General features: G+C 43.9%; 1 protein-coding gene across 1 annotated transcript; it reads right to left on the reverse strand.

Moving 5' to 3' along the window:
* Positions 1-5,939: 5,939 nt before the first annotated feature.
* Positions 5,940-11,076, reverse strand: LOC125512244 (protein WVD2-like 5). Its single transcript, XM_048677337.1, has 8 exons — positions 10,906-11,076; positions 10,104-10,435; positions 9,842-10,021; positions 9,674-9,735; positions 8,085-8,250; positions 7,922-7,993; positions 7,731-7,832; positions 5,940-6,591 (listed from the first exon to the last, which is right to left on the reverse strand). Exons 2-8 carry the CDS (start codon positions 10,320-10,322, stop codon positions 6,199-6,201), a joined length of 1,194 nt encoding a protein of 397 aa, XP_048533294.1. The 5' UTR covers positions 10,323-10,435; positions 10,906-11,076; the 3' UTR covers positions 5,940-6,198.
* Between the last annotated feature and the right edge of the window lie 201 nt (positions 11,077-11,277).

The raw sequence follows: 11,277 nt of genomic DNA on the forward strand, positions 1-11,277 counted from the left end.
ATCGGTAAGAGACATCATAGATTGCACCATATCTAATATAGTACGGTTACGATGTCCAGACACACCATTACGCTATGGTGTTCCAGGTGGCGTGAGTTGCGAAACTATTCCGCATTGTTTCAAATGAAGACCAAACTCGTAACTCAAATATTCTCCTCCATGATCAGATTATAGAAACTTTATTTTCTTGTTACGATGATTTTCCACTTCACTCTAAAATTATTTGAACTTTTTAAATGTTTCAGATTTATGTTTCATCAAGAAGATATACCCGTATCTTACTCAAATCATTTGTGAAGGTCAGAAAATAACGATACCTGTCGCGAGCCTCAACACTCATCGGACTGCATACATCAGTATGTATTATTTCCAACAAGTCTGTTGCTTGCTCCATTGTTCTGGAGAATGGAGTCTTAGTCATCTTGCCCATGAGGCATGGTTCGCAAGCATCAACGAATTCATAATCAAGTGATTCCAAAAGCCCATCAGCATGGATTTTCTTCATGCGCTTTACACCAATATGACCTAAACGGCAGTGCCACAAATAAGTTGCACTATCATTATTAACTTTGCATCTTTTGGCTTCAATATTATGAATATGTGTATCACTACGATCGAGATTCAATAAACCATTCACCTTGGGTGTATGACCATTGAAGGTTTTATTCATGCAGACAGAACAACAATTATTATCTGACTTTAAATGAATAACCGTATTGCAATAAACATGATCAAATCATATTCATGTTTAACGCAAACACCAAATAACATTTATTTAGGTTCAACACTAATCCCGAAAGTATAGGGAGTGTGCGATGATGATCATATCAATCTTGGAACCACTTCCAACACACATCGTCACTTCACCCTTAACTAGTCTCTGTTCATTCTGCAACTCCCGTTTCGAGTTACTAATCTTAGCATCTAAACTAGTATCAAATACTGAGGGGTTGCTATAAACACTAGTAAAGTACACATCAATAACATGTATATCAGATATACCTTTATTCACTTTGCCATCTTTCTTATCCGCCAAATACTTGGGGCATTTCTGCTTGCAGTGACTAGTCCCTTTGCAGTAGAAGCACTTAGTCTCAGGCTTAGGTCTAGACTTGGGCTTCTTCACTTGAGCAGCAACTTGCTTTGTCGTTCTTCTTGAAGTTCCCCTTCTTCCCTTTGCCCTTTTCTTGAAACTAGTGGTCTTGTCAACCATCAACACTTGATGCTTTTCTTGATTTCAACCTTCGTCGATTTCTGCATCATGAAGAGCTTGGGAATCAATTCTGTTATCCCTTGCATATTATAGTTCATCACTAAGTTCTAGTAATTTGGTGATAGTGACTAGAGAACTTTGTCAATTACTATCTTATCTGGAAGATTAACTCCCACTTGATTCAAACAATTGCAGTACCCAGACAATCTGAGCACATGCTCACTGGTTGAGCTATTCTCCTCCATCTTTGTAGGCAAAGTACTGTCAGAGGTCTCCTACCTCCCAACACGGGCATGAGTATGAAATACTAATTTCAACTCTTGGAACATCTTATATGCTCTGTGGCATTCAAAACATTTTTCAAGTCCCGGTTCTAAGCCGTAAAGCATGGTGCACTAAACTATCAAGTAGTCATCATACCGAGCTTTTCCAAACGTTCATAACGTCTGCATATGCTCCTGCAATAGGTCCGTCACCTAGCGGTGCATCAAGGACATAATTCTTCTGTGCAGCAATGAGGATAATCCTCAGATCGCGGATCCAATCCGCATCATTGCTACTAACATCTTTCAGTTTATTTTTCTCTAGGAACATATCAAAAATAAATGGGGAAGCTATGTGCGAGCTATTGATCTATAACATAGATATGCAAATACTATCAGGACTAACTTCATGATAAATTTAAGTTCAAATAATCATATTACTTAAGAACTCCCACTTAGATAGACATCCCTCTAGTCATCTAAACGATCACGTGATCCAAATCAACTAAATCATGTCCGATCATCACGTGAGATGGAGTAGTTTTCAATGGTGAACATCACTATGTTAATCATATCTACTATATGATTCACGCTCGACCTTTCAGTCTCAGTATTCCGAGGCCATATCTGCATATGCTAGGCTCGTCAAGTTTAACCCGAGTATTCTGCGTGTGCAAAACTGGCTTACACCCGTTGTATTTGAACGTAGATCTTATCACACCCGATCATCACGTGGTGTCTCGGCGCGACGAATTTTCACAACGGTGCATACTCAGGGAGAACACTTATACCTTGAAATTTAGTGAGGGGTCATCTTATAATGCTACCGTCAATCAAAGCAGAATAAGATGCATAATGGATAAACATCACATGCAATCAATATAAGTGATATGATATGGCCATCATCATCTTTTGCCTTTGATCTCCATCTCCAAAGCACCGTCATGATCACCATCGTCACCGGCGCAACACCTTTATCTCCACTGTAGCATCGGTGTCGTCTCGCCAACTATTTCTTCTACGACTATTGCTACCGCTTAGTGATCAAGTAAAGCAATTACATGGCGATTGCATTGCATACAATAAAGCAACAACCATATGGCTCCTGCCAGTTGCCGATAACTCCGTTACAAAACATGATCATCTCATACAAAAATATAGCATCATGTCTTGACCATATCACATCATAACATGCCCTGCAAAAACAAGTTAGACGTCCTCTACTTTGTTGTTGCAAGTTTTACGTGGCTGCTACGAGCTGAGCAAGAACCATTCTTACCTACGCATCAAAACCACAACGATAGTTCGTCAAGTTAGTGTTGTTTTAACCTTCTCAAGGACCGGGCGTAGCCACACTCGGTTCAACTAAAGTTGGAGAAACTGACACCCGCCAGCCACCTGTGTGTGAAGCACATCGATAGAACCAGTCTCGCTGAAGCGTACGCATAATGTCGGTCTGGGCCGCTTCATCCAACAATACCTCCGAACCAAAGTATGACATGCTGGTAAGCAGTATGACTCGTATCGCCCACAACTCACTTGTGTTCTACTCGTGCATATAACATCTACGCATAAACCTGGCTCGAATACCACTCTTGGGGAATGTAGTAATTTCAAAAAAAAATCCTACGCACACGCAAGATCATGGTGATGCATAGCAACGAGAGGGGAGAGAGTCGTCCACGTACCCTCGTAGACCGTTAAGCGGAAGCGTTATGACAACGCGGTTAATGTAGTCGTACGTCTTCATGATCGACCGATCCTCAGTACCGAACATACGGCACCTCCGCGTTCAGCACATGTTCAGCTCGGTGACGTCCCGCGAACTCACGATCCAGTAGAGCTCGAGGGAGAGTTTCTTCAGCATGATGGCATGGTGACGATGTTGATGAAGCTACCGTCGCAGGGCTTCGTCTAAGCACCGCTACGATATGACCGAGGTGGATTATGGTGGAGGGGGGCACCGCACACGGCTGGGAGAGATCAATGATCAACTTGTGTGTCTAGAGGTGCCCCTTGCCCCCGTATATAAAGGAGCAAGGGGGAGAGGCGGCCGGCCAAGGAGGGCGCGCCAAGGGGGGAATCCTACTCCCACCGGGAGTAGGACTCCTCCTTTCCTAGTAGGAGTAGGAGAGGGGGAAGGAAAGGGGGAGGAGGAGAAGGAAAGAGGGGGCCGGCCCCCCTTGCTCTAAACCAATTCGGTTTGGGCCTTGGGGGCGCGCCCCACACTCCCCTTGCTGCCCTCTATTTCCACTAAGGCCCATGTAGGGCCCATTAAGCCCCGGGGGGTTCCGGTAACCCCCGGTACTCCGGTATTTATCCGGTAACCTCCGGAACCCTTTCGGTGTCCGAATATAACCTTCCAATATATCAATCTTTATGTCTCGACCATTTCGAGACTCCTCGTCATGTCCGTGATCACATCCGGGACTCCGAACTACCTTCGGTACATCAAAACACAAAAACTCATAATACCGATCGTCACAGAACTTTAAGCGTGCGGACCCTACGGGTTCGTGAACTATGTAGACATGACCGAGACACGTCTCCGGTCAATAACCAATAGCGGAACCTGGATGTTCATATTGGCTCCTACATATTCTACGAAGATCTTTATTGGTCAAACCGCATAACAATATACGTTGTTCCCTTTGTCATCGGTATGTTACTTGCCCGAGATTCGATCGTCGATATCTCAATACCTAGTTCAATCTCGTTACCGGCAAGTCTCTTTACTCGTTCTGTAATGCACTATCCCGCAACTAACTCATTAGTTGCATAGCTTGCAAGGCTTTAGTGATGTGCATTACCGAGAGGGCCCAGAGATACCTCTCCGACAATCGGAGTGACAAATCCTAATCTCGATCTATGCCAACTCAACAAGTACCATCGGAGACACCTGTAGAGCACCTTTATAATCACCCAGTTACGTTGTGACATTTGGTAGCACACAAAGTGTTCCTCCGGTAATCGGGAGTTGCATAATCTCATAGTCATAGGAACATGTATAAGTCATGAAGAAAGCAATAGCAGTAAACTTAAATGATCAAGTGCTAAGCTAACGGAATGGGTCAAGTCAATCACATCATTCTCTAATGATGTGATCCCGTTAATCAAATAACAACTCATGTCTATGGTTAGGAAACATAACCATCATTGATTCAACGAGCTAGTCAAGTAGAGGCAAACTAGTGACACTCTGTTTGTCTATGTATTCACACATGTACTAAGTTTCCGGTTAATACAATTATAGCATAAATAATAAACATTTATCATGATATAAGGAAATAAATAATAACTTTATTATTGCCTCTAGGGCATATTTCCTTCAGAACCACCCATGACCGGATCCTGACACCACCATGACTTCGCTGCGGCACCAGGGGGTGCTGGTCATCCGTAGCGGCTCCATGGCGGCGGGCGACTCCACCTCCGCGACCTCGGCCGCGAGAGCTACAATTGCCTCCCACGCCCTCTGCCTAGCACAGCAAGCACCCCGCACCATAACACAAGATGGGTCAGGACCATGCATGCCGCCGTTTACCTCTGACTCGGAGTCCGCCGCCAAGAAGAGGTGCCATCGGAGGGGTTACGTACGCCCCAGCATTGGGGTGCCAGACGAACTGCGCCGCGTCCGACGAGGCAGCGGTCACGCGCCTCCCGCCGGATCCAAGCGCCATTTGCACGGCCACAATGGATACCCACCGTATCTAGTGTGATCGCGATCGGGCAAACTCCTCCCGAGAGCGGCAGAGAGCCATGCGAACGGTCATCTCCTCCTCGAGCCCGCATGGGACGAGGTCCCAGTCCACAGAAAATAAGGTCTCAAAGTTGGATCTAATGCCAGTCATGCCGGAGAAGGACGAAGATCGCCGAAACGAAGCTTGGGGGCAGGGTATAGTGGAATTAAGTGACTAGGTTTTGGGATGCAGACGAGAACAAATATATGTAAAGTCGCGGTGGGTCATTGTGGGCCGAATCTAACGTGGTAGACGAGCCAGGGTCTCCCATATCTGTTCAGATTTAGGCTGGACATGAGACAGGAGAGCCGGTCAGCCTAGACGTAGAGGAAGTGTTTGAGGAGCCCGGCCGGAAGGGAGGAAGATCTTTCAGCCAAGCTCCAGCTTCAACAGGACAACTTTTCTCACGCTGGCACTGTGGCTTCCAGGACCTCCACTCTGAGTGCATCCCTTGGGAGATTAGAGCTCCTCCACTCAGTAACTTTCTTCGCAGATCTGAACATTCCCTGGAAGCAGGGCTTTGTAAACCACGCAGTAACTTGCACTTGAGCTGAATGAAGTTAGCGCTTTTTTCTTGTCCATTGAAACGAGAAGAGGACCCAAGCACGTATTCACAAATTATAAAACAACACTTTTATCAGTGTTTACACCGTCCCTTTTGCTGCTCCCATTGCAATGCAGCACGGACATCACAAAATTATAAATCAAAGCAGGGAGACAAAGTTCATCTGGACCAATAGCAGCAGCAGTAGAAAATAGGGCAAAACTATTTGCAGTTGCACACGACACTGGAGCCTCGCTTACGATTATGAACAGAAGCAACACAGATGCTAGACTCAACAAAGACGAGACAAGCGTTGGTTTATATTATAGAACACAGGCCACTAGATACACTATCGAAATATGGCACAATACGCGACAAAGCCAGAGGCATGCACACCTGCCATCACAAAATCGAAGGATTTGGTCACCATGGCCGTTGCTACACGGATGCCTGTTCGTCGAGTTCTTGGTCGTCGGGGGTAACTTTAGCTCGGATCGGCTCCTGGGCGTTGCTGGCGATCGACTCGGTTTCCTGAAGCTGCTTTGCTGGCGACCCTGACTCCTGATGATTATCTGTGTTTAGGTCCTCCATGCTTTTTGGCTGTGTGGCCTCAAGTGGGCCACTTGCCTCTGATGGCAATTTCGGGAGTGACTTCCTCTGGGGCTTCTTCACTGAGTTTGATGGGGTTACTTTCTTCGCACCATTTTGAGTAGCCTTCTCATCAAGGCTCACACGGATAGGATGGCTTGGGGTGGTACTTTCTTCAGCCTCCAGCCCAGATTTGTTCTTGGAACGGCCAAGCTTTGGTGATTTAGCTCTAGTGGGAGGAATCTACAACAAATAAGAAATAACACAACAAGGTAATAAGTACTGTGATATTGTCCAATGTTTAGAATGCGGCAACACGTTTTAGCTAATGTTCACAGTGCAGGATGTTAAGTGGAGCATGTGCTGTTTGTTTCTGGACTGGTTCAGATGATTCAGCACCATGGTAGCGTACAATTGGTTCATAGTTGCTTTAAATGATGACTATCAAAATAGAGAAGTGTGATTTTATCCCATCTTTATGCTTCAACTCTACAATTGGTAGGTTGCTATTGAATAGACTAGAATGCTGCAAGGTAAAAGATTATTTTCTGCCGTACAGTGAATTTTAAATTTTAGATCAGGCAGGTCTGAGTACTAATATTGATCTTGTCTCAAGGCCCTGCAGTTTTGCATGTACCTTAACTGGCAGTACAGATTTTTCTATGAGTATAAAGGCTCTGCAACAGCATCCCATCCAAATGCAGCTATAATATCCACATGGCATACAGAATTTTCTGATGATTAACATTTTTAATATACTTTTAAATCTTGGTGTTTGAGCGCATGAAAAGTTCCATTTTCAGTATATCTTCTGAACATAGCATTTTAATGTTTTCCTGAAGTCCTGTTTTTAAGTGATGAAGTTCTATTTCCTGTATACAATGAAATGCAAATGTTTTTTTTTTCGGGCGGGAGCGAGGGGGTTCATGGTTATTTGCCCAGTAAGGGATAACCCCACACTCGGCTCCTTCTTACACTAGTAATAATGTACGTGCAACGCACGTTTATATTAAGTAGGATATTAGTTGCACGTTATATTAGGTAAGATATATCTGTTGCATGTTCGTATTTGGTAAGATACCAATTACTTTTTCACGGGAATGGTAGGATATTAATTACATGGCAGATTTCAAGGGATAGCGTTGAGTCAAAACGTGTTTATAACCAATGGCAGTAGTGGGTAATTAGAGCGTTAAACGTGTTTGGTGCTCAACATTGAAGCGATTTGAACCGCTAGATAACATGATTTGACGGTCGAGATGGTTTGGATCTGCCTATTTGGATCCTTTTATATTGGTATAGATAAGTCACATGACACTGTCATGAATTAACTTGTTGAAAAGCCAGGGATTCAGAAGGAATGAGGAGCAAAGCAGTATTACCTTTTTCAGTTCAACCTTTGGTGGTGGGGAGAAGCTTGGCATCGGCGTTGCCTTGAACTTTAAGCTTTTTCTCAGCATTTTGAGTTCAGCTTCTTCAGTCTCCTGTGAATAATAAGGCAACAAATGTCAGCAAGTAACATATGAGATGCAAGAATAACATTTAACATTTCCAAGAGATAACACAATGTCACCTTCGATTTAGCTTGCATATTGCTTATTTCCATCTCTCTTGCGTGAATCTTCTCCTCAAGCTTTGAGTAGAACTATATATTGGGTAAACAAAATAGCTGAATCAAATCTGCTTTTTTTTCTCCAAATAAAATCAGGGAAATAGGGTATTAGACCAGAAATTACCTCTCTTCTTTTTTCAGCTCTCTCATCACACTTGAAACTGAATCCATAGGCAGGAGTGCTGCCAGCCCTTCGAGCTTTTGAACTTTCACTATTTAAATCTTCTTCATCTCTTCTGATGGAAGAATGCTGGTCTGATTGCTTTTGAGCTTTACTTCCCTCCCTGGATCTGTGGGGGTGAATATAACAGCATAAGTGACTCTGTGAGTATCCAACAAAACTAGATAGTATTAACGGGGAAAAGGAAGAATGGAGCATGAAATGTAAGAGAAATTCCCAAAGACCTTAGATGCAATTATGCAAATATGGTGACTCTGTGAGTATCCAACAAAACTAGATAGTATTAACGGGGAAAAGGAAGAATGGAGCATGAAATGTAAGAGAAATTCCCAAAGACCTTAGATGCAATTATGCAAATATGGTGACTCTGTGAGTATCCAACAAAACTAGATAGTATTAACGGGGAAAAGGAAGAATGGAGCATGAAATGTAAGAGAAATTCCCAAAGACCTTAGATGCAATTATGCAAATATGGTGACTCTGTGAGTATCCAACAAAACTAGATAGTATTAACGGGGAAAAGGAAGAATGGAGCATGAAATGTAAGAGAAATTCCCAAAGACCTTAGATGCAATTATGCAAATATGGTGACTCTGTGAGTATCCAACAAAACTAGATAGTATTAACGGGGAAAAGGAAGAATGGAGCATGAAATGTAAGAGAAATTCCCAAAGACCTTAGATGCAATTATGCAAATATGGTGACTCTGTGAGTATCCAACAAAACTAGATAGTATTAACGGGGAAAAGGAAGAATGGAGCATGAAATGTAAGAGAAATTCCCAAAGACCTTAGATGCAATTATGCAAATATGGTGACTCTGTGAGTATCCAACAAAACTAGATAGTATTAACGGGGAAAAGGAAGAATGGAGCATGAAATGTAAGAGAAATTCCCAAAGACCTTAGATGCAATTATGCAAATATGGTCCACAGACTCGGCCCTAAGTTGAACTTGACAATGAGAAAAGGAAGCACAATACTTCAACTGACCGATATTGAGCAGGGCTTTATGAAGTACACCCTCTGTTCCTAAATATAAGACGTTTTGGCAGTTCAATTTAAACTGCCAAAACATCTTATATTTAGAAACAGAGGTAGTACATGACATCCAAATGCTGGAAATACTAAAGTTAACTTCCAATACTGACACACTTGTTGAGGTTTGTGGCAGGTCGATAAATGACGAGATGAAAAGGTGTCGCTTCAGTGACATAGTAGAGAAATAGATCAAATAAGTATTATTTCAATTGAACTGATGTCTGACCGTCTGAGGGTGAGCATACATGTGTTTACCACATTGAGGTAATCCAAGAAATGGAAACATGGTACAATTCCCTATTTTTAACAAATCACTAACTAGCAACAAAAGGTTAATCTTTAAATGGCACCATAACTTTGGTTAGAACTTATCTTGATTACTAAAAGTTAGATATACAAAGAAATATAGGGCAAAATCCACTCTGTCTCAAAACAGGAAGTAAGACCACAGTACACAAGAAATAACGCAGAAACAGGAAAGAAATATGCATACTTTGCGTCCTCGAGCAATGATGTCTCCTTGGCAGACGGACGAGACTCGATCTTTCCAGATTTCTGATTACCATTACCAAACAAAGTATTTGAGACCTGGCTGGCTTGGATATGGAACCAATTCCGGGTAACATAGGAATAATAAAATCAAGCAGAACGGAGAACTCACTTTCTTATCGACACTCGGATCACCATTGGTACAAGAGCCAGTGCCTGAGTCTGCATGCGATACTCGCGCAATGGGTGCCTTACGAAGAGAGGAACTAGGGGTGCTTCTCCTTGCTAGACCTTCATCTCCACTCTTTGGGCTCCTTGTCTTTGCAACCTTAGGACCATGACTTGCAGCTCCCTATAAGCACATCATGTAGAAAACACTAATCAGAACAGTATTGTCACCAGACAGGCACAAAACATCACTGTCACAAGATCACCTTGGAACGGCCGATCTTCCTCCCTTCTGGCTGTGAGGTGGCTTCTCCACCTGCCTCTTCGTGCGGGTTGATCACCTCACTCTCCCCTGAATGGTCTCTGTTGGCCTGCGCATCATGCTCTTCGCCGCGCTCCTCTACACTGTCAGGCAACTCCAGCTTCGCCCCGTTCTCTATAGTCACAGCGCCCATAGCATCGGCAACATCAACAACGGCATCCATCTCGGCCAAGGCTCGCCTCTTGCACAATTTATTAATAACCCCTGCTCCGCACAGTCTCGTATATCCCTAACTCACCGCCATTCAACCTTGCCACAGAATCATGCTCTGTTGCCCTGCACCCCACGAGAATGCACAATGTAGTGTAAGATTGCTAATCATGGTGCTTACTTCAGAGATATTTAACTTGACGGTCCTCGCAAGATACAAATCCACGGAACTTGGTGGAACAAATGTGCATCGGCTGACTGTGAATCCACGCATGCGTGAAGAAACTAACACCAAAAAACGATCAAACGCATGCGTGAAGAAACTAACACCAAGAAACTCAAACGCACACGCTATACGATCCCACAAACAAAACATGTGGTCTTTCGTTCCCACAGTGAGGAGCGCACCAAATCCGACCAGCGCCGCGGAAAAGCCGGATCCAGACCACTATGGATCCGGGTAAAGGGGGATCCACGCTCAAGATCTGCTGCCAAGAAACGCCAAATGCGTGCAGATCTAGCTGAGTAACCGCTAGGACGGTGGCACCAGCAAGAAAGGAGAGGGGAGGGAAATGTGAGAAAGATGGTTTCTTTACCTCGCCGGAGAAGAGCATATGGGAATGGCGTGGCGGAGGCGTGCGGTGGACGGGGGGAGAGAGAGTGAGTGGGGCGGCGGCTCGCCGGCTCCCGCGGAGAACGAAGCGAGGGCCGAGGAAGACGAGGGGACAGGGTGGTGACTGTGTCTGAGTTGGAGGGTTCCAATCTGGTTGTCTTTCATGTTTCCTTTTCTTTTCTCTTCTTTTACTGTTTCCTTTTCTTTGTGTCCCCTAGATTTTCAATTTGTCAGGCCTTCTGACATTTTAGAGCATCTCCAACACAGATACCTTCATAGACATGGACAATAAAAATAATGCCCTCACTATCCACCAAGACACGCATTTATGAATACCACCTTGTTATTCAGCTTC

This window comes from Triticum urartu, chromosome 6 (assembly GCF_003073215.2).
Source record: "Triticum urartu cultivar G1812 chromosome 6, Tu2.1, whole genome shotgun sequence".
Taxonomy (NCBI): Eukaryota; Viridiplantae; Streptophyta; class Magnoliopsida; order Poales; family Poaceae; genus Triticum; species Triticum urartu.